Below are 24,231 nucleotides of genomic sequence, written 5' to 3'. Positions count from 1 at the left end.
ATTCAGAATAGGATTTTGGAGTGTTACACGGAGTGTCACACACGTGCAAGCAAATAGTCCGCCAAAATCCAGTCTCTTGTCTTGCGAGGGGCGTAGCTTCCTTTTGTTGTTTTTATTTTTGGTAACTTGGCTATTAAGTCTAGAGCGCTCATTCAATCGGTCGCTACCAGATAAGGATCTACGTCCTCATTAGATCACGATTAAATCGGATCGTGAGCTTATCGATCCGTGGATGCGGTCCTATATAAGACGCTAGACAACCATCACCAGAAACCATCCCCAACACAAGTTTGGTTTTGCCTATGCTTATTACTGCACCGCCGTGGTAGTCCTCTTCATCCCGAGCGCTGACGTGCATCTGCGATTGGAAGAGTAGGTCTTCAGAACCCATCGCCTTCAAAATCCTGCACCGAGAGAAGGTGAATAAGGTTTTTGGGAAGCGTCTACACGTGACTGCTCGCGCTCTTCTCCATAGCTACTGTCGACGTCGTCGACCCTCTCGCTTCCACGCTGTCAATCAGTATGTCAAATCAGTACGCATCACCTGATCTAATTTCATACTTTATTTTATATGTTGTTATAGATTGTTCTATGTACAACTTACTAGCATGTTAGGGAACAACCTGCTAGTTTCTTTATTATTTTTTATGATTTATATTCGAAATTTAATCTAGAATATATCTATTTATTTAACAATCCAAAACACTTATATTATACCCCTTGATTTTGTTGGGTCGGATATATTTTTTCGGTTTCCGATCGACAAAAAAACACCTTTTCCTATAGTGTTGGCAAGAAATATATTATACCCCTCCAAAAATCAAATTTATTAATGTTCCTTGATCGATTCAAGCTAATTTGGAAGTAAAAGTGACCATTGACATAGATGCGCTAACACGGCCTAAATTGGTCATATCAATTTTAATTGCCAAAGAGGCAAATTTAACGTTATTAGCCATAGTGTACAAACCTTGAATATCATAAAAATGGTAAGGCATGCCATATTGAGGTTGTTTAAGAGTCGATTCATCAACATAATCGGTTGTCTTACCCTCTATTTTATTTATGTGTGCCATAAGAATATTAATAACAATCATGAAATTGTTTTTAGATATGGTCCTCTAATCCTATGCCATCTTAGCATAATTAGCATGAGTAGGGTAAGAATCGCCTACCTCATTGCCAAAATTTTCCTATGCTATAGCTGATGTAGATGCATTTGGATCCCGAAGATGCATTCACAATATTGAGTAATATTGCCCCACCAATCCTTGATGCAACTCATGAGGAACAATTGTAGATTTGCGGCTTGCTTGGCCTCAATTTACTAATGAAGATCCTTTGAAAGCTCATCAACTTATGTCAAGTTCTTGATGTTTCCTTGATTGAAGGGATTGGTGTGATCGCTCACATTCTTAGCCTTATCAATGTTCGATAGGCTACTAGTCGATTGGATCTTGCTCTTCTTCCTATTCTCGATGTAGTCACAAAAGTGTGTTGACATTAAATTAGGTCGCACAACAGCAAAGGCTAGCACGCTTGAGGTCGCAATGACCTTGATCGTAGCAAGAATGCAGCGTGTCGACACCGTTTGAGGACCCCGTTAGGTAAATATTGAACCCATTCTTCTCTTAGTAGACTCTCGAACACCTATCAGGAAAACCCATGAGAGGAGCATGTAGAAGTCGTTGTCCTAGGATCCACAAGATCACCTAGAACACCATCACATCTTGTTGGGAGATGTGACGAATACAAAGATAGAGATAAATAGGACAATAAGGAGATTTTGTGTATTTTTTTAATCGAAAGTTGGACTTCTTAATTGAGATAAATACTCTATCTAAAATAGGACAATAAGGAGATAAATACTCTATCTAAAATCGATTTAAAAACTGGTTCGGATAAGCCAGAAAAATGGCTTACCTGATTTTCTCAGGTGCTGTTTGGTTCACATATTTGTAACGTGAACAGTAACCGATAACGTTAAACCATGTTTGTTTAAGTTTAACCATAATTAATTAGATACCACACTAGAAACTTATATCGTTCTATTCAAACTTGGTACCACTGGTAATCAAGTGTAAATCATTACCGTTGCCATTTACGTTACATTTTATGAACTAAACGACATCTTAGTCCCTACGAAGGCAGCTCAGCCAACACAAAAGGAAACTGGCTTAAACCAGTCTTCTTGTTTCTTTTTTATTATGCTTTGAATCTTGTTCCACCAAATATGTTTGCAGCATCTCCTTGATACCAGAAACTTGTCAATATTACAACACTTCTATATTCACAAATTTTTAAATGCCAACACCGTTTTTAAATGCCCCTGGATTCTTTTTTTCATTGTAAAAAATGGTCCATTATTCAACTAAACTATTTGATAAGGCTCCTCCAATCCAGTCTCCACAGGAGCTAGAGACGAAGCCTTAGAAAAAACCTACGGCCTAATTATTATCCTTGGTCTGGCGTGCAAGTGCGGCTTTAAATCGTTACCCAGAAAGAACAACACGATGGAGCGAAAAAAGAAAGAAGCTAGCCGCTGCATTTAGCTGATGGAGTACTGAGGACAGCTGGATTAAGAATCTGCAACGTGCACGTGTCAGGCGCTGACACGACAGAAGTGGTAAGCCGTGCAGATTTGTTTATTATCAATGATGTAGTACTAATCCGCAATTAGTTACTGTAATTAGGACAATGTAGCTAGAGAGAAAGCAAAAACGAGGAAAGGGCGCTTTGTACTTGTATATATGCGTCTTTCCAGCTGGTCCTACTAGAATACTTTCTTGGGGAAGCACAGGACAGGCGGCATCTCAACTCAAGCTAGCTAGGTAGCAACCTGGCCGGATTGGGCAGCTTCCTGCAAGAAGCTCATCCAAAGTTCCACCAGACTACCAGAGGGAGGGAGAGCTAGTGGAAATTCATGGGGACGAGCGAGTGGAAATTGATTTTATGTATTACTAGTATATGTTTCTACTCTGCAACTTATAACACGCTCTTCGGCTCACTTTTTTATAATAAAAATGTAGCACATAAATATCTCTTCATATGGCTAACAGTAGTATACAAATATATTCTATAGAAAACTATATTAGCTTAATTGACATATGTCTAAATTACATCTATTGGATTGGAATTTAATTCCAAGCATCCAAACGGGGTGTTAGATTATTTTTAATCTCCCACGAATAACACACATACCCTTAATCCAATAGATTATATTGTGTAGCATAAGTTTTGGTAGCCACGATGAAGGTGTTGATGCCCATAAAAAATTATATGTTCAAAGATGTGAGACCATACATCTATTTTTATTCTATATATGCAAAAAAATGGCGAGACCGTACACCAAAAATATTTTATATGCTTTTCTCAAGACCGAATCAAGTGGTCTCTAAAATAGAGAAATTAATATTGTGAGAATCAAGCAATGTAGCTATAAAAAAACAGTGGAACAAACAATAAATTTAAAGGAGTGGATGCTTGTTACTAACTTAAAAGAAAGAAGATCATGTCTATCCTTCAAAATCTAGGACCTTCCTTAAAAAAAATTTGTGCAAAAATAGATGCAATAATAGATGGTGTTGGCGTATTTTTGGGCCAAACACCAAACGAACCCTAAGGTCTATGCGCGGTGTGCAGGACCTTGGGGTTCTCTCTATGGGAGCACGGACCGTCCACGATGGATAGCCAGACCGTCCGTGACTACGCAGAGAGATGCACTCCTCTGTAGGTGTGCGGACATCCGCGTGTAGATGGTGGACCATCCGTGATGGCACAGAGGGCTCCGATAAAACTAAGATCTTGCCTCTCGGGAGGGACCCCATTGGGGAGGGAAGATCCTAGGACTACTTTGGCATCGGTAGGCCACCCAAAGCTCACCTAGACGATGTAGAGTCAAAGAGAGGCGAAGATTGGAGATTGAGGAACTACAACTAAAGCTAAAACTACTCTTAAGGCTACTGCATAAGATAAATTGATGTTTGGGTTCGATTGTTGGATCATTCAATCGATCATACCTCTTCATATATATAAGGGGAAGTCTAGACCCATTCCTAGGTGAATCCCAATAGTTTCACGTGAGTTGTTAAGATAACCACGCAAGGGATAAAGACTCCAACCTAAATTAATCTATCGTGGATCGTCTGGTTGTCATGCCAAACCGTCCGCACCACAAGGTCAAACCATTTGGTCGTCTAGGTGCCAGATTTGTTGCTCAACATATGTTTTCTGGAATGTAACCTGATGTGAGAACATTGGCTTTTTTTCCTCCTGCCATACACTAGGATAGTACTGTTTTAGGAAACGCTCATTCAATGCTTTAGGTAACTTGTCTCCTAGCAATGTTTCCAACATGTATGCATTATCAGAAATTATAGGTACAACCTTATAAGGCCCTTCCCAACTTAGAGACCACTTGCCAATCTTGCGATCCTTAGTCTTCAATGGTAGGATTGTCTTCCACACCAAAATTTCAATCTAGAATGATTTAGCCTTTACTTTCTTATTAAGGGCTGACGACTATAAGCTTGTCCTTTTCAATCTCCTTCAAAGTCATCAACCTCTTGTTAGTCACCTCGTTAATATTATCCATCATCAAATCATGATAGTCACTGATAGTCAAATCATTTTGCCTAGCAAACCTGATGGCATTTAGGTTTATCTCCATAGGCAAAATAGCTTCATGTCCATATACTAGCTCAAAAGGAGAAACCTTAGTATCATAATGCTTAGATATTCTATGAGTCTACAAATATTTAGACAGAAGCTTGTGCCAATGTATAGGATGATCAAATATTTTCTTTTTGATAAGGCTAATTAGTGTCCTATTGCTTGACTCGGCCTGACCATTGGCCTAAGCATAATATGGAGATGAATTAAGTAACTTGATCCTACATATTTCAGCAAACTCGCATACCTCTTTGGACATAAAATAAGTTCCCTGATCTATTTGAGGAATGTCGAATCTTCAATAATATGCTCAGTCACAAACTCAATTACCTCATTGTGTGTTATATTTCTCAAGGCAACGACTTTAGTCTAATAATCTGTATTGATTAATATAAATCAATGTCCCATTGATGATGATTGATGAATCTCTCCAACAAAGTCCAACCGCCATCCCCTAAAGGGACAAGGTTTGATGGTATGATGTAGTTCGATGGTAGGAACCATTTGTAAATTACTGAACTTTTGACACACTTGACATCCTTTGTATTACTTAAAACAATCGGCTTAGGCCAATAAAACCCAACCCTTCTTAGAAGCCACTTCATTTATGGGGCCGATTGATGAGTACCACAAACGCCTTCATGCATTTCGGCCATGGATAATATAGCATCATCAAGGCCCAAACACTTAAGCATAACATCACTAGAAGTTCTACGATAAAGCTCATCACCAATGAGAACATACTTAAAATTTATCCACTGAATACTTCTATCTGTTCTAACACTATGATCACGTAAATAAGTAATCATGGGTATTCTCCAATCAAGTGTATCGACCACACTATTAGCCAACTTAGGTAAAACCATCACCACATTATTTATGTCGCCAACAGACGGTCCAATAGCCTCGCCCGGACAATCCGGCACCTGTGCTACAGATAGTCCGACATTGTAGCCTTGGCATACTCACAGCCCTGACAATTGGATTTTCTAATATGAAACTTTCCTTTGTTCATCTGATACCTCGAAGACTCTTGTGCCATGCTATTAGCTCTAAAATCTTTAGTTATAAATATATGACAAATGTCAAATTCAACAAATGAACATATTATGTCCCTATATTTTTCAAGATAATTATTTAAACTATCATCGAAACATTGATATTCTCCCTAAACCTATTGGACTACTAACTGGGAATCACCAAAAGATTTCACATGTCTTACCCCCATAGATTTTAAGAGTTCCAAACCGAATACCAACACCTCATATTTGGTTTGGTTATTAGTGCACTGAAACTTCAATCTTCTAGAGAAATCAAAGGTACGATGGCCCCTCTTGGCAAAACAAGTACTATGCCAATACCTTGTCCTTCTCTACAAGACGATCCATCAAAATAATGTGTCCAGGGGTTGACGGTAATATAGAACATGTCCAGCTCACAAAAATCATCAATCCGATGTTCCACAATAAAATCAGCTAAAACCTGACCTTTCATAGATTTTAAAGACTCATAGACCAAGTCATACTCTATAAGTGTATAAGCCCATTTACTAATTCTACCCCTCATAATTGGGTTTTCCATCAAGCATTTAATCACATCAGTCTGACAAGCAATGGTAGAAGAGCTAGATAGTAGATAATATCTAAGCTTGGTGCAAGCATAAAACAAGCATAAACATAATTTCTCAATAAAAGTATACCTTGTTTTAGCATCCACCAACCGACGACTCAGATATGCTATGATGCGCTCCCTCCCTTCGGTCTCCTTAGTCAAAACAGCTCCAATGACCTTATCTTCGACTGCTATATTAATAGGTGCCTTAAGCACCAGAGCTGAAGACAAGCATTCCTAAATTATGTCAAAAGCATGCTGCTCTTCTACCCCAAGTAAAATCGGCATTGTTCTTAAGCCAAAGAATAGGAGTAAAAGCATCAACCTTCCCAGCAATGTTAGAAATAAACCTCTATGAATAATTTGCTTTGACGAGAAATTTCTGCATCCCAAGCTTACACGTAGGAGCTCCTACGTACTGAATAGCTCTAATTTGGTCGGGGTATACTTCTATGCCATGCTCATGGATTATGAATCTCAAGAACTTTCTAGCCAACACCACAAAAGCGCATATGTGTGGATTCATCTTTAAACCATACCGGCACATCTTCTCAAATTCTCATCATAAATCGGCTAATTGAGAATCAAACCTAACTTGTTTGACTACTATATCATCAATGTAGACCTCCACGATGTTTACTAACAGCTTATGAAAAATCAAATTCATAGCCCTTTGATAAGGTACCCGCATTCTTTAGCCCAAAAGTCATGACAAGCCACTCAAATAAACCAATAAAGCCTAGACCCACAAATGTTGTTTTAGGACCATCTTCTTTGGCCACAAAGATTTGATTATATCCAGCATTACCATCAAGAATGCTAATGACTCTATTATTAGATGTGTTATTAATTAAGATGTCAGCTACAGGCATAGGGTATTCATCATTAGAAGTTGCTCTATTTAAATTTTAGAAGTCAATATATACCCTAAGTTCGCTAGAGTCCTTTTCCACTAGCACGATACCCAGTCAACATACCTATAGGGCCTGATAAAACCAGCTTCTAGAAGTCTGTTAATTTCATTCTTAATGCTTGGGCATAAATTTGGATGAAACGGTCTTGTTCTTTGCTTGAATGGCCGAAATACAAGCTTAATTGGTAATCGATGTTCAACTAACTCTCGACTTAGACCTGGCATTTCGGTATAGCTCCAAGCAGAACAATCAGCATAATCGTGTAATAATCTGGACATTTCCCTAGAATCTGATTTTAGGTTTTTGTTTGTAATAGTCGGCCTTGTTGTGCTACCATCACCTATATCAACCTTCTCTATAGGATCGACTGAAGTAAACCACTGTCCTAATTTATCCAAGTCTCTAAACTCCTCTATCATATATAAATCAGAAAGGAAAGAGGTTCTCTGCGTGACTTTAGACCATCTGTTCATGGGGACCGGACTATCTAAAAGTTCACGGATCATCTAAGGTAGGTCACCAGACCGTCAAGTCCGGCAGCATACTCTTAGGATGCTCTCTGCGTGACTTTGGACCGTCTAGCCATGAGACCCGAACAGTTTGAAAGGTCACAGGACCATCCGAGGTAGGTCATCGGATCATCCGGTCGGTCAACATCCTCTTGGGATGCTCTCTTTGTGACTTCAGACCGTCCGACCATGAGGCTCGGACCGTCCGGAAGGGCTTTTTTGTTACTTTTTTGGTTGTATACATTATGTTTCGTTTATGTTTAGTTGATTTTCCATAACATTAATTTCCATACCTAGGGGTTCAGGGGATGCCTCATAGTCCACCATCTCTTCCTCGGGTACCTCCTCTTCTGAGACATTTTCCTTAGGGGCATCAGAGTAGTCCATGGTGGCCGCCATATCCCCAGGATCCTCATACAAAGCTATGGTAGTGTCCTTGGAACTATCGGACAGTCCAGCACCAGGTGTCGAACTATTCACAATGCTTCTGGATGGTCCGATGACCTACTTTCTTTCGTTGTGGCCGCTTGTTCACTAGTGCTAGCGGCCTTAATTTTTCATTGTTTTTAGGATAAATAGGATGTGTTTTCATTGAACACTTGCTCAATCTCTTTTTCCCTCTTTTATTTTGCTCTCAAGCGCTAAAGTTTGCGTTGTTGAGAATGTGTCAAACCCGAAAGGCACCATGTATGCATGTAATGCTTCGAATTGGGTGTCTTTTTTAGGCTGCTCGTCGTGACAACCCTATATAATTGTGTCTTGGTCGATGTTCCAATGATAATTAGTCCTTCATTTTCTTATTTATTGATCACGACGTCTATTGTTCCTACCTTAATGATGCTGCCAACTATAGTTCTATCTAGTTTTTTAGAACTTGTTGGAGCCGGTGACTCTGACTCGGGTACTACAAAGGTGGGGGTTCTCCCCTTATGCCCCTTCCAGATCTGTCAACATTTGTGGCTAAAAATTGCGACATGCATCTTGATGTGTTTGAGGACCGAATTATGGATTTTCAATTGGTCCTGCATTGATGGAGCTAGCCTATCAAATACTGAAGTTTGTGGTGCCCCCAAATTCGAGTGATATGGTAGTTTATAAGTATCATAAGGATACTGTGAGTATGGTGTAGTCTCCCCACATGGATGGGTATGCAGGTGGATGGATATGTAGGTGGAAATATGAGTGGTGTATACACATGTGGTGGATATGGGTGTGGTTGATAAATAGGTGGTGCTATCCATGGCGTCGGTGGTGGAACCTGTTGGACTACCTTTTGGGATGTTTGAGTTGGTCGTGTTTCTTTTGCTTGTCTTTCTAATGTTGGTGAATGAGGTCACTTTGTTGGCCGATCTCTCGGAGCGACCTTCTTGTTGACGTATTTAGAAAGAAGTTGATCAAAAGTAGAGTCAACACTAATGAACCGACCATATGCTTTGGATGTATTTTGCTTCCATGTACCTATCTCTAGACATCATGGTCTAAAGGTCCGGGGTCGCTGGTGTCTCTGGTCATCAACAGATTGTCCACGGTAGGTGTCGGACTATCTGCATAAGGTCCAGACCGTCCGACCTCAAAGCCCGGACCATCCGCATATGGTCCAGACCATATTTGTTTAGTTTCTCCACCAGTTTTCAAAATCTGACTCCCAAAATATACTCCCTCCATCCAAAAAATAGTTCCTTCTAGTCCACTTTTTTTGTCCACATTTGAATAAATGGTAATGAATGTAGACATACATACAAACTACATTCATAGGTCCATTAATGAATGTATGTTTAGTCTAAAATGAATTATATTTGGGTATGGAGGGAGTAGAAGATAATTTCACATCAAAAATTTTGAACAATTTTTAAATCATACTAAGAATTTTTGTACATTCTTCTCTATTGCACATTAGTATTGGAAACCATGTTCTTCTTAATGCCCTCCTTATTCATACCCATGTCTCTTTTACCTCCTCCATGGGTACGTGTGCATATGTGTCTAGGCATGTGTTAATTTTTAGAGTAAAATAAACCATTAGTCTTCAAACTTGGCATGATGTGTCAGTTGGGTCCTAAAACTCTCAAAACTAGCAAAACAGATCCTTGAACTTTGTCAGCCATCCAAACCTAGGTTTGCTAAAACTGGATGCCGGTGTGGCGTGCCATGCTGCAGTGCACTAATGAAAGTTCAGGAACCTATGTGACACAGAGTACCAAGTTTGGGGACCCAAGTGACACATCATACCAAGTTTGAGGACCTAAGTAACTCGAATGTGGCACGCCACTTTAGAATCTGGTTTAAACAAATCTACTTTTGGATGGCCGACCAGGCTCGAAAACCCATTTTCGTGGTTTTAATGTTTGGAGACCTAAGTGACACAACGTGCCAAGTTCGAGGACCGCTGATGTATTTTTACTCTAATTTTATCAAGTGTGGAAAGATTGAGAGTTGAGATGCTCTAAGAAATTGTTAGAGAGCAGTTTTTAAGAGTAAATCACAATAGTGGTCCTCTAACTTGACACATTGTGTCAATTGGGTCATCAAACTCAGAAAACCAGTAAAACGGATCTATACCTTTGTTTGTCTATGCAAAACCGTCCAAAACTGGGTTTGCTCAAACTGGATGTCGACATGTCGTGCCACACTGGAGCACACTAATTAAAGTTTGAGGACCCAACTAACACAACATATCAAGTTTGGGGACCTAAGTGACTCCAACGTGGCACACCACATGGGCATCCTGTTTGAATAATTCTATTTTGGATGGCCAGCCAAGTTCGAAGATCTATTTTCCTAATTTTGAGAGTTCAGGGACCTAAGTGACACAACATGCCAAGTTCATAGACCGCTAATACATTTTACTCTATTTTTTATCAATTGTGGAAAGATTGAGAGGTGAGATGCTCAAAGAAATTGTTAGAGAGTAGTTTTTGAGGGTAAAATGCAGTAGCGGTCCTCGAACTTGACACGTTGTGTCACTTGGGTCATTGAACTCAAAAACCAGTAAAATGGGTCCTGTAACTTTGTCAAAAGCGTTCGAAACCGGGTTTTGCTCAAACCGGATGTCGACGTGACATGCCACGTTGGAACGCACTAATGAAAGTTCGGGGATCCAAGTGACACAACATCCAAGTTCGGGGACCTAAGTGATACATCATGTCAAGTTCGAGGGACCCAAGTGACTCCAACATGGCACGACACATCAATATCCAGTTTGAGCAGACATGGTTTTTTATGGGCCATCAATTTATAGGACCCATTTTTCTGGTTTTCTGAGTTCGGAGACCCAAGTAACACAATGTGCCAAGTTCGATGGCCACTACTGCATTTTATTCATTTTTTTAATATTGTTAAAATACTCAAGATTGAGAATAGGTTCTCAGAATTCTTCGAGACGTTCTTACCAAGTCATAAAAGGTTATATGCACTGCCTTTTTGCTCTCTGTTGCATGATTATAAATATCATGTAAGAACTTAACTGCACGGCAGGCTCATGACTTGATAAACTTTGTAATAAGTTTGGTTCAATTCCTCTTTTATGGGAATGATTAAAAAAAGGTTGAAATGATAGGAAAGAAACATAGCATTCCTGACTTGACAAACTTTGTAATAAGTTCGGTTCAATTCCTCTTTTAAGAGAATGAAGCCGAATGTTTAATTACACTATCTAAAAAACATTCATGTCTTGTATTTTATTATTCTCTTGGCCTACATTGATAAAGTTTAGACAGGTATTACTTCCACTGCACTAAAATGTCATTTTGTTATGTCCTACGCACAGAAGGCTCCCAGATATTATTTTCCCAATCATGTGGTCACACATTACACATATAGATATATCGTTGTTGTTTCTATATTATTGCAGCACAAGTGATTGATGTGGCTACTTCTAACACTAAAACTTGTTTTTATCAACCAGCATGAAATGTGTGATTGAAAGATACAGCGAGGCAAGAGAGGAACACCGTCAGACTATGAGCGCAAGTGCTGAGGCCAAGGTATGATATGCGCCTAGCTAGTTTGTATTCTCTACTACTATATATGAAGTTGCATTATAGACTTATCTTCCAATATATACGGTGATACACCATTAGGCAGTGATGATACTTATAGAGTTTTTTTTTGCATGGAAAGATTTTTGGCCATTTTCTCTTACCTTTTTTCTTGAAACAACGAAAAGACCACTAGCGTAATGGTTAAGATTTCTGAGTAGCACTTCTTAGTTATTTTCTCAATTTTCGGCTTGATTTAAAAAATCTTCTATTTCGGTCTCAACTCGTATCAATCAATCCAATTTTTTGAATAATTAGACATAGAATCCCCTAAACAAAGGGGCATATATAATAATAAGAAACATTAAGATGAATAGAAATCTAATATTATTTTCTTATTAGTGTTTAATGATATCCTTTTTTTGAGTAGGTTATTTCAGAGTATTGTTTTTTACTAATTCGAATTAGCCAATAAATTGGCTATCATCTTTTCAATATAAATTATTGCAATATTCAAATTGCAATATCAATGAATTGCAAAAATGCAATATTCAATAAATAAAAACAATACTCTGAAATAACCTACTAAAAAAAGATATTATTAAACACTAATAAGAAAATAAGATTAGATTTCTATTCATCTTAATGTTTCTTATTATTATATATGCTCCTTTATTTAGGGGAATCTATGTCTAATTATTCAAAAAATTGGGAGGGTGGTCTTTTCTTTCCGACGTTTTTTTCCCTTGAAACAGTCGATCTTAATTTCATATATAAACTGCAGTACAAATCAGCGTAAAAGAAAGTGAGTCAATGGCTTGAATGCTATTCTTTTCGTCTATTTTCTTTCGGCATAAACTTTCACTTAGACAATACCTGCAAATGATACATTTGAAAACTTTCATATGCGTAATGAGCAAGCGCAAAAATGTACTTGGAATTGAGAGTTTAAGGTGTTAACAAGTTCAATGTTCAATATCACTATATATTTGGCGTGGTAAGATGTATTACTGAATCCGAGTAAGGAAAATAGTTAGTGACTACTTTTACTGTAGTTTAGCTACCATTTGTGGTCTGTCTGCTTTTAGGGACTGTAAATTAATTATCTATATAAGAGTTATAGGTGTGTATGGTGACCTATCACCATTTATAGTGTGAGCATAAAGCCATAGACCAAGCCAAAGACGCATGGAATTTGACTGGCATCATGCATGTCCTACCTTTAGATTCTCATCTAGGGATTTAAGCAACAGGGGCCATGCACATCATCGTAATTTGTAATAACGGCAAATGACTCCAACGCTATATAACGTAGCCGCTATATGAAGCATCACCTGCTGCTATATTCAGACTATGTTGACCTCAAATATAGAAATCACAAAACTGATCGAAACAAACATTTCATGTACTAATTACCTTCCATCCTCAAGAACTTGTGTTGGACACACATTGTTGGCTCCAGGTTCTGATCATCTCAACCACAACGTGGACGGGAAGGTGGTTCTTTTTTAAAAAAACGTAATGACAATCTCTTAATTAAGAATAAAGAAATTGATCCAGTTTTAAGGAAAACCAGTTCTAAAACCTACACAGGGTGCCAACTCAGATAACAGCAACCCCACACACAATACTCATGCTGAGTCATCGTTGCCGAGCTCAACACAACAGACGAGCAACTCCAACTCTCTAAGACGGGCATCACAAGATCAAAGGAAACTCGACGACGACTACAAATAGGAGGAAGACCGCGATGCGCATTTGTTGCCAAGCCTCGAGACAGCTCCGATTTTTCACCAACGAGACATCCAAATCATGATCCTCCTCGCCCTCGTCAGTAGCCAAACCTTCGAAGGTGGTTCTAAGCGAGTCAGATTTAAGTGAAACAAACGGTAACCCACAAGCACCAACCAATGTAAACTTTTCATATTTTTTTCACAATAGTACAAGATGATGTGACTTTACAAAACCACCAAGAAAATTATTTTTTATAGATGCAAAATATTTATAACTTAGAATGATATATCTGGTGCCTTGTTTGCTTGGGCCTTTTCCCACTATTAGCTTTTAGACTTTTCAAAATCTAAACGTCTCTTAGTATAGTGAGCCTCTGATTTTTTTTGTTTGTCGGAGTTCTTTGGATTTTAAAAGGTCCAAAGTCTCTGGGAAGCCCAAACAAACATGGACTAAATGTATTTTAGACCAACTATTCTCGACTATGCTAACAACAGTTACTTAAGATGTACAACACAAATAGTAGGTGTACCAATTCCTATTCTACATATAACATTTTGAGGCCCCTATGGAATGCAGGAATTTCATAGGAATTATATAAGGATTTTACAGATTTCACAGAAAAAAGCACAGAAAACGGGGAAAATTTTGTATGCTAGATGGTAACATTACTTTTTCATGGCTACATATGTAGGAAAAGAATACAAAAGTGAACAAAACTTACATAAAAATGGTACATAAACATGTTTAAAGAAAGAATGAAAGTTTAGATCAAGTTATCTTGCGAGTAAACATATTTTGATAAGTAAACGAAGATGAGAATACAGTAACAAACTCAGAACTTATTTGTGTTAGAACATCTCCAGCATGGCCTCTATACTACTTTTGAGAGTTGCATGGCAAAAAAAAAGACCCAAGCTAGCAGGACCCTACTCAGGTTTCCAGAAGTTACATATATTTGCGGTTTAACAAACTCAAAGTAACTTTACCAGCTTCCTTTGAAGCGAAAGGTTTTGTTCTTTTCGTTGTAGTTGTAGTCCCTATGCTAAAGTAGAGATCATATGGTTGTCCAGTCACTCTCATTTATGTTAATTAATTGAAAGCTTTTCCAATCTTACTAGCTCTGGCAAAGCGAGGCAGAAAGCTTGAGGCAGCAACTGCATAACTTAGAAGAGCACCATCGGTATGACCCTCAACTAACGTACAATAAATATTTCAAATCATTACGAGAAAAAGGATGTGTCTACTGCAATTATTTTTTCATGCTCAGAGATAGAATCAAAGGGAACAAGGTCCTAAATATATAAATATAAAAAAGAATTCAGAACAAATTCTCAGCACATGATGATGAAATGCAAGATGCATTTGGTTATATGTTCTGGTGTATATCCATTAATGTTTACGCACAGGAAATTTGAAGTCTCCAAATCAAAGTTAAACCTTATACAGTATGAGTCTAAAACTTTCAGAAACAGCAATAAGCAACGATCTGCTTCATTATTATTCTATTTGATTAAGAGTGTGTCCTTACTCCACACACAAAGGAAGTTATGTTATTCGTTGATTAATTCAACTGTACACTTGATGGCTACAAAAAATGGTACTTTATTTTAATGTTCTCTCTTACATGTGAAATTGGTTTGTACATTGTACAATAACATTTGCATTCTCAGAAATGCATAAGCTAATGTTCTATGCAATTTTCCACTGCAGGCAGTTGTTGGGTCAGCAGCTTTCTGGCCTGAACGTGGGAGATTTGCAGAATTTAGAGAATAAGCTGGAGACGAGCCTAAGAAATATTCGTCTGAAAAAGGTTTCATTGCAGATTCTTCAGACTCCATCACATATTTAACAACATATATAGATACCAGTTGCTACTTTGTTTAATAACTGCCAATTTGCAGGACCAACTTATTTTTTATCAGATTCAAGAATTAAACAGGAAGGTTTGTCTACACGACTTATTCACAATTAATAACATATTTTACGGTCTCGCTTCACTACAAAAACTTCTTGTTTGAATTATAGGGAAGCCTCATGCACCAGGAAAGCATGGAACTATACAACAAAGTTAACCTTCTTCATCAACATAACACTGAATTACGGAGAAAGGTACATGCATCTAGAAATAGTTAGACGAAATAGGATGCAATTAGTAGAACTCATCTTTAATTTTGTTTTGTTTTATTCCACATGTCTAGTGTATGTGAATCACAAAACATCGTTTCTTTTTCATTTTCAGGTGTATGGACAAGGAGTAAATAATGAGCAAACAAGTACTACTGTTAGACACAGTACTCGGAATACAGAGAATCTTCCGATCAATCTTGAGCTAAGTGTGCAAAGGGACAAATCAGAAACACCAAGTGTAGGGTGAGATTTTTGTCCAAACTTCAGGATAACTCAGAGTCAGTAAACCAGATGATTTAATAAAGAACACTGAAAGTGCCATAAGACTTTAAATACAGTGAGGATAACTAAACCGAGTGATAAGAAATGGATATCGTTGGTTGAATTGCAAGACCTAACAGCTAAACTTTAAGCTGCTAGATGCGATTGTTTATGTATTAAGAAGAATGTTGATTTTAATTTTGCTTTTCATATAAGCTTGCCATGTATGCTATTGTAAATTGTACTCTGAATTATAAGTCCTCTTGGTTTTCTAGGTACATAGTTTTTTCTATACACCTAGATATACTATGTCTCTTGAGCTAAAACCGCTTATAATTTAGAATGGAGTAACTTCAAAAGATAGTTATAAGTTAAATATTGGATGACCTTTTACCATTGGAACTTAACGGAAAACAATGCACTCATCAGATATTTACAAGATATCAGAAGGAGCTATTGAGACATAAATAACGATAAAACAACGAGCTACATGATTTTTTTTCTTACAAGAAATGCTCTTACAAAAGTCTATAAGACAAGCAGTACATGAACTTGTCAATGGCAACCAGTACGTGAATTTGTCAATGGCAACCAGTACGTGAGTATAGCCTCACTGAGCTTTCTTGAAAGGTCATATCATGTCCAGCCTCAGTATGCAAATGGCCATGTTACAGGAATGGTCTGTAGCTGCTGTGCGGATAAATGTTGTTTCTTTGATAAGAATTGTCAAGCTTCACATCTATGGACTAACTCAGCAGCATCACTCTTCGTTGTTGGCCAATAGAAACCAAATCTGAAAGCCTTCCCGACCAGAGTTCTGGACGCTGCATGTGCTTCGCACTGCCCGACATGGATTTCGTCTAACAGTTGCTTCCCAATAGCCGAGTGAATGCACTTCATGAGGACTCCTGTCGCACCTCTTCTGTACAGTATGCCCCCTATGAGGGTGTAGTGGGCTGATTGCCTTGCGATGCGTTCCGCTGCCGCCTTGTCATCCGGTTCTTCTTCATTTTCTATGTACCTGATGATAGGCTCTCTCCAGTCATTGGGGTCCGACTCAGGTTGGCTCAATGAGAGGATACTTGGTTGTGATATTTTTTGTACGAAGATCCCGGGTGGAGCCTGGGCCCGACTGGATCATAGCTTTGACAACGCGTCTGCTGTTGCGTTGCGGTCTCTTTCCACGTGATGGAACTCCAATCCTTCGAACTTGTACTCCGATTTTCGGACGGCTGCACGGTACTTACTCATGGAATCAGTCGAGCAATCACAATCTTTGTTAATCTGGCTTATGACCACTAGCGAATCTCCATATACCATCAGCTTCTTGATGCTGAGTGATACGGCGATGTTTAATCCGTGGATCAGTGCTTCATATTCTGCTGCATTATTTGATGCCGGAAACAATAGTTGGAGTGCATACTTGAGTTGTTCACCTCCAGGAGCAATAAAGAGAATCCTTGCACCTGCTCCTTGCAACTTCAGCGAGTCATCAAAGTACATTCTCCATACTTCGGTAGTCTCCAGGTTGTCTAGGACCTGGTGTTCAGTACACTCAGATACGAAGTCAACCAGTGCCTGAGTCTTGATAGCCGTGCGGGGCCGGAACTCTATGTCGTGAGCTCCCAGCTCGCACGCCCACTTGGCTATCCTTCCGATAGCTTCTTTGTTGTGAAGAATGTCCCCTATTGGAAATCCTACTATGACTTTGTGGTCGTCAAAGTAGTGACGGAGCTTGCGAGCGGTTAGAAGTACCACGTATAGCAGTTTCTGGACTTGGGGATACTTCATTTTTTAAGGGCCCGAGAACTTCGCTGATGAAGTAGACCAGATGCTGCACCGGGTATGTATGTCCTTCCTCCACCCGCTCGACTACTAACGCGGTGCTCACCACGTGAGTTGTGCAGGAGATGTATAACAACAGATCTTCTGCTGGCTGATTCGGCGTGGTGGCTTGAGTACTGGTGTAGTCAGGAACTTTTTCAGTGCCTCTAGAGCTTCATGTGCCTCTGTGGTCCACTGAAACTTGTCCACCTTTTTGAGCAATTTATAGAATGGCATGCATTTCTCCCCTAGCCTTGATATCAACCTGCTCAGGGCTGCCATGCATCCAGTAAGCCTATGTACCTTTTTCTGTGATCGTGGCGCTTCCATTCTCATGATGGCCTCGATTTTTTCTAGGTTAGCTTCAATTTCTCGGTGACTGACAATGAATCCGAGTAACTTCCCTGCCGATACTCCGAAAACACACTTTTCTGGATTGAGCTTCCACAGGTATCGCCTCAAGCTGTTGAAGACCAGCTGCAAATCTTCAATGAAGTTTTCTGAGTTTTTTGTTTTGATCACCACATCATCAACATAGGTTTCCACTCGCTTGCTCCAGTGGTCGGCTAAGCATGTTTGAATGGCTCTCTGGTAGGTCGCTCCTACGTTCTTAAGGCCGAACGGCATGGAGGTATAGCAGAAAGCTCCAAATGGGGTGATGAATGTTGTTTTCTCCTCATCTTTTGCCATGCTGATCTGATGATATCCAGAATAACAGTCTAGGAAGGACAACATAGAACAGCCAGCGGTTGAATCAACCACCTGATCTATTCTAGGGAGCTCGAAGGGCTCCTTCGGACAATGCTTGTTGAGATCAGTATAGTCGACGCACATGCGTCAATCCACTTTATTCTTTTTGAGTACAAGAATAGGATTTGCTAGCCACTCAGGATCCAGCACTTCTCTAATGAATCCTGCAGCCACTAAGCGAGCTAACTCGGCGCGAATAGCTTCTCTCTTGACAGGCGTGAAACGACGCAGTTTCTGTTGAATCGGCATTGCTTCAGGATAGACCTTCAATTTGTGCTCGGCTAGTTCTCTCGGGACTCCCGGCATATCCGTTGGTTGCCATGCGAATACGTCTCGGTTGTCTTGCAGGAACCGAACGAGCACACTTTCCTATTTGTCGTCAAGGCTGGAACTGATGATGGCAGTCTTACGCTCATCGGAGAATCCTAGGTTGATTTTTTTAGTCTCCTCAATCGGCCGTATGGAGGTCACGGCTTGATCTTCGTTTGCGGGTATTGTGAGGTCTTCCTCAGGCTTTGTGTCCGCCTGCGTGGAGGAAGTCGTCGATGGTCCAGCAGTGAGGGCTGTCTGGATGGCTCCCCGAAAGCATTTCGTGGCGCATTGGAAGTCAGCACGCACGGTGATGATTCCTTGTGGTCTCGGCATCTTTAATATCATGTACGAGTAGTGCGGAATGGCCATGAATTTCGCCAGTCCCGGCCTGCCGATGATGGCGTTGTATCCGCAGTCGAAACGTGCCACCTCGAACCTCAGGAACTCAGTTCTGAAGTTCTCCGGAGTCCGAAAGGTGACGGACATGTAGATGTGTCCGAGTGGATAATCTCCCTCGGTCGGCACGATGACGAAGAAGGGGGTATCTGACTCGATGAGGTCTTTGAGTGCAACCCCCAAGGTTAGGAGTGTCCGGGGGAAGGTAACGTTAATGCTACTTCCCCCGTCCACTAGTACTTTCTTTACCCTGTTCTCACGGATCACCGGATCGACGAGGAGCGGGTACTTGCCGGGGTGGTCGAAGTTGAGCCACTGATTTGCCCGGCTGAAGGTTATCGCGTGCTCTGACCACCGATAAGGAGCTGGGGCACTAATGGTTGCCACCAGGACCTGCCGGTCATTGAGCTTTTGTTGCCTTCTGTTCTCTTGCGATCCGTGGCCTCCGAAAATGACGTTAACCTCTCTGTCAATGCGTGGGAATGCTCCACCCCCTCCCCTTCTGGTTGCTGAGGCTACCTGGGCTCACCAGGCCCTCCTTGTGGTGGGGGAGGTGGTAGAGGCTGGAACGGTCGGCCATTCCCAACGGAGTGCTTGAAGTCCCTGCAGTTCCGTAAGGTGTGGCACATGTCCTTGTGGTACGGGCACTGGGCGTCGAGGATGTCGTCCAGTGTTCGCTCGCCTCCACGAGGCGCCCCTCGGGCACGAGCGACGGGTGGTCCGGCGGCGTGAACCTCCTCACGAGGCCTCTTCTCCCAACGTCTGTCAGGTTGCTGGTTCGCGTCGCGCCGGGTGCCGGTGGTGCAGGTTTCGTTCCTCCGATGAGGTCCTAGGCCCGCTCGTCAGCGGTGATGTAGAGGTCCGCATCTCGAAACAGATGTTCGGAGGTGGTCAGCGCTTTCTGCAGTATGGCTCGGACGAAGGCTGAGTCATTAGATCCCCGGTAGAAGTCCTCAATCATTGTTGCCTCAGTGACCTCGAGGATACGATTTCTCATGGTCTGAAACCTTTTGAGGTACGACCGAAGTGTTTCATCGCCCCGGCGCCTGATGGATTTGAGGTCTCATGGCTGCGCCGGCTTGTCGGAGGGGGACTAGAAGTTGGCGATGAAACACCGACTGAAGTCACTCCAATCGTCGATGCAGTGTCGTGGCAGATGTCGTAGCCACTGCAATGCATCTTGCTCGAGGACGATGGGCAAATATGCGGTCATCACGTCTTCGGTTGCCCCAGCAGCCCGGGCAGTGGTCGTATAGACGGCCAACCAGTCTCCCGGGTCCTGCTTAGGCTTGTACTTGTCGACGTTGGAGACCTTGAAGTTTGGGGTGGATGGCCCTGAGACGGGGAGTAAGCGCGGATACTCCACATGTGTCTTCCTGTCGACGTTCATGGTGTCGGTCCCGGGGAGGGGAGTCGGTGATGTGTCGTCTCGACCGTCCCCGGATCGGGCCACTGGTTGAGGTTGTAGCCGACTCAACTAGGGTGGCGTGACTTCGAGCCAGAACACCATGGTCCCGATCATTCTCCTCCTGGCGCCTTATCTCGTTTTCGTGTCGTCGGTCGCGCGAAGCATTGATGGAGCTCCGCACGTCTCTTGATGGTGTGTCGCAGGTCGCTCGGGGGATGAGCGATGGGTAGAAGATGATTAGCTGCCCGAGTAAGCAGCCGCCGATAGCCTTCAGCATCCGGAGTCTGCAGGAGGCCATCAGCTATCTGAGCCAGCACTCCTCTGACTTCGCTCGGCGTGTTCATTGCGCGAGCAAAGTCAGGGTTCAGGTTTCGAGCGAAGAGAGGGTTCTCTCGGCGTAACCTTGCGCCTTGTTCAGCTTGTTCTCGATCTCGGTCTTGAGCTTGCCGGCGGTCACGTCGGCGAGAATTCTTCCTTTCTCTAAATACCCGCTCGTCGGGAGTTTCCCCCACTTCCGAGACTTCATCCCGAGATACGGGCTGCGCTGGGTCCCGCTCACCAGCTTCGTGATGTCGCCGAATATTCCGGCGTATGTTCCTTCGTCGTCGAGCTTCTCGCTGGGGAGGTTCTTCCCCTGGGACGGTTGGCTCGTCGTCGGAGATGGGAGATGATTCCAATCTTCCCCTAATAAAGAGGACGTCGGGGTAGAAAGGAGTTACTGTGGTGGCGAGTTCCTTTTCGTCCTTCTTTGAGGGCGAAGGTGCCGGAAAGATAGCTCGACGGAGCTCCGTTCCTTTTTTAGGGACATTTGCTTCTCTCTTCCTTGTAATCCGCGTCCACTTCTTTGTGGGCGAAGTGGGCAGCGGAGTTCTTCGGGCAAGTAAATTCCCAGTTCTCGGCTTGCAAAAAGTAGTCTTCGTCTGGGGCGCACGAGGTTGCGCTGTCCGTTGTCTTGTTCCGGCTTTCCTGGGGATTTCCAAGAAAAGTTTCTTCTCCGGTGGATCTGCTATGCGGTGCAGAATTCCCTTCTCATCTGCCACGGATAAGATAGTCCCGAAGCAGAATACGGATCCAGGGCGAAGAGCGATCTTGCACTGGGAGGTAACGGCCATTGAGCTAGCTTGGATCAACGACACACCCCCTACCTGACGTGCCAGCTGTCGGTGTTTGGAGCCCAACCGCACACCCAGGGTTACCCCTCGCGGTGCGTTTGGGTAGGACAGTGTTGTTAACTGTAACTCAATGGTTCTTGCGAGATGCACGAGAGACGACAGGCGACTTTCTACAGGTTCGGGCCGCTTGGAGAGGCGTAATACCCTACTTCCTGGTGAGGATCTTTATGTGGTGGGTTACAAGAGGAATCTCCGGAATGGAGAGAAACTAGTGAGATGGGTTGGTGATTGACCTGGAAATGATGGGGTACCCCCTAGGCCTTATATATTCAACCGTGGGGCACTACGTGCGTATGTGATGATGGTATGTTCCTAAACAATAGTGAACCGACTGAACTGATCTTCCTATAATCTTGCCAACTTATCCCTAATTCGCTCTGACATTCAAGGTCGCCGCACGTGGGAAAGTCGGGTGGGCGCTGTGGATAGCGCTTAAGTCCCGCGAGTCGCTTGGGCCTAAGTCTGCTTCTTTCTCGTGTCGGCCCATTCCGCCAGCAGTTTTCTCCTGGCCCACGAAGAGATGGTCTAGCGAGGCCTAAAGCCTCTCGCGAGGCCTTCTTACCTTCTAGTGGACCCGGGGGATATCTGTCCACCATAGGGTGCCCCCCAAGCGGGGTACTGTGGCATCCCAAATGGATATGGTGGCATACCCCACATTTGATTCGGGACATATGGCGGTGGCATGTATGTATACTGATATGGCACAGGTGGATATGGGGGTGGAGGTGTCCATGCAGGTATGTTGGGTCGTAATTGGACATTATGACCCGTCATTCTTTCCGATTGGTGAGGTGGTCCAATCGGTCTAACCTGCTGTCGCTCTTGAGTGGGTGAGCGAGGTCGCTTTGCTGGCCGGTCATTTGGGCCAACCTTCTTTTTTACATATTTAGACAATAATTGGTTAAAGGTCGGGCCAAATCTTACCAATCGGCCAGCTGCCTTTACCATGTTAGTTTTCCACGTACCTATTTCTGGTCGTCGCGGTTTGAAGATACGTGGTCGTCGTGGTTCTTGGGCGTTGCCGAACCGTCCACTGGAATGGTCTGGAGTTTCCGGCGGTGTGCCGGACCATCCGCGTCTATGTGTCGGACCGTCCGCGATGCGCAAAATAGGTGCACACGCCTGGTCCCTTGCTTGCGCGTGTCCCTATCGTTGGAGGTGGTGATGGTAACTTTCAAAGTCTCCCCTCCATTAGGAGTCTTTTCCGCCACCACTTTCCTGCAGGAGATTTTATTATTTTCAACGACTTTTCGTGCGTCGCCGATGATGACTTATTTGCCTTTGCCCTTATCGGCTGTGCTGGGCCGAATCAGGAATTTTTTGCCTTCGAAGTCGATCACATTCATTGGGAAGGGCTCCATATCCACTTGCATTTCCTAAAATTTCAACCGTCTTTCATTAATGGCCGATTGGATCTGTCGTCGAAATACATTACAATCATTAGTGGCATGAGAAAACGAGTTGTGCCACTTGCAGTATGCACGACACTTTAGTTCGTCGGCGGATGGAACAATATGATTTATTTTAATGTTCCCATTTTTTAGTAATTCATCGAATATCTTGTCACATTTGACAACATTAAATGTAAATTTAACCTCCTCTTGTCGTTTCTTTTGAATCGGCTGTAAGAAGGAACAAGCCGAAGATTTGGCCTGATTTGGCACTTGACAAGCATCAAATGTAGACCTTGCTTTAGTCTAGCAAGTTGCTATTTTATTGTATATATACTCCCTCAATCCTAATGCATTTTTTAGTTGTCCTGAGTCAAAAACCATTGTAAAAATAGTACGAACACACCTGCCACATCAAGAGGTAACTATACAAAAAATTACATTTCATAATCTCTTATTGACCTGTTATTTTCATCCACACTTGTTACTGTGTGGGGCTAACATGGACCATAAGAATACAGTTGGTTTCGCTCTAAAAGCGAAGCTTGTGTTCAACTGCATGTATTGATATGGGTTTTTTTAATATTTAATATTTATGAGTGCTACCAGCATGATATGTTCCATTCTGTTGATTGGATATTGCATAACCTTGAACGCTGAATTTACTAGGTGGTCGGTTCAGAATGAAATCATCGTCCAACGCATACGAGAGGGCGACCCCACCATGGACGACCAGCCACCCTCCTCCCTTCGACGTGTGAACTGACCGCACCCTCGCACTTGTTTTTGCTCCTTGACAAGCATCATCTACGGTTGACATTTCACTTATTTGTAGTGTTTGGCACTTGTCTTACATGGCACAAACCAAATGTTTTGTCATGGAGGGCAAAGAAAAACTAGAATATCGTATGAAGAAATCCATGATAAGACAACTAATAATTTTGGGTTTAAGAAAAAATATAAAGGATAATTACATTTATGCAAAGTTTAAGAATGGGACTCATCTTTCTTGTACTAAACATTTTCTTTTGAAAACACCACCAATATCCCATAGTTTTCCTTGAGACCAAATGTGAATTTAATGCAGGCTTAACCTCGTCTCACATATGCATGAATCCATTCCCATGATCCGGCTTAGGTGATGGTAGAAAGCATAGGTAATTTATGCATCAAG

General features: G+C 41.9%; 2 protein-coding genes across 7 annotated transcripts in view; one reads left to right on the top strand and one right to left on the bottom strand.

The window, feature by feature from the left end:
* The first annotated feature begins 275 nt into the window (after positions 1–275).
* Positions 276–16,106, top strand: LOC103653464 (MADS-box transcription factor 27). The gene is made up of 7 exons (XM_020552569.3): positions 276–520; positions 11,610–11,688; positions 14,535–14,596; positions 15,127–15,226; positions 15,318–15,359; positions 15,442–15,525; positions 15,656–16,106. The coding sequence occupies exons 2-7, from the start codon at positions 11,611–11,613 to the stop codon at positions 15,788–15,790; spliced, it is 501 nt and encodes a 166-aa protein (XP_020408158.1). The 5' UTR covers positions 276–520; position 11,610; the 3' UTR covers positions 15,791–16,106.
* LOC111591354 (uncharacterized) overlaps positions 13,149–24,231 on the bottom strand; it is a 24,415-nt gene continuing 13,332 nt past the window's right edge. For 5 of the 6 annotated variants that reach the window (XR_004857771.1, XR_004857777.1, XR_004857776.1 and 2 more), the window contains one exon: positions 13,149–13,526. Coding sequence is in view for 1 of the 6 variants with exons in the window: in XM_035967296.1 (XP_035823189.1) it covers positions 20,605–21,606 (1,002 nt within the window). In the remaining 5 variants the exon portion in view is untranslated. Of the gene's footprint in view, positions 13,527–14,531; positions 23,076–24,231 lie in introns of those variants that run through there. The other variant, XM_035967296.1, reaches the window with a different exon arrangement.

This window comes from Zea mays, chromosome 4 (genome assembly GCF_902167145.1).
Source record: "Zea mays cultivar B73 chromosome 4, Zm-B73-REFERENCE-NAM-5.0, whole genome shotgun sequence".
NCBI lineage: Eukaryota > Viridiplantae > Streptophyta > Magnoliopsida > Poales > Poaceae > Zea > Zea mays.
Note: the sequence above shows the minus strand (reverse complement) of the source record. Positions and strands in the feature narration are given on the sequence as shown.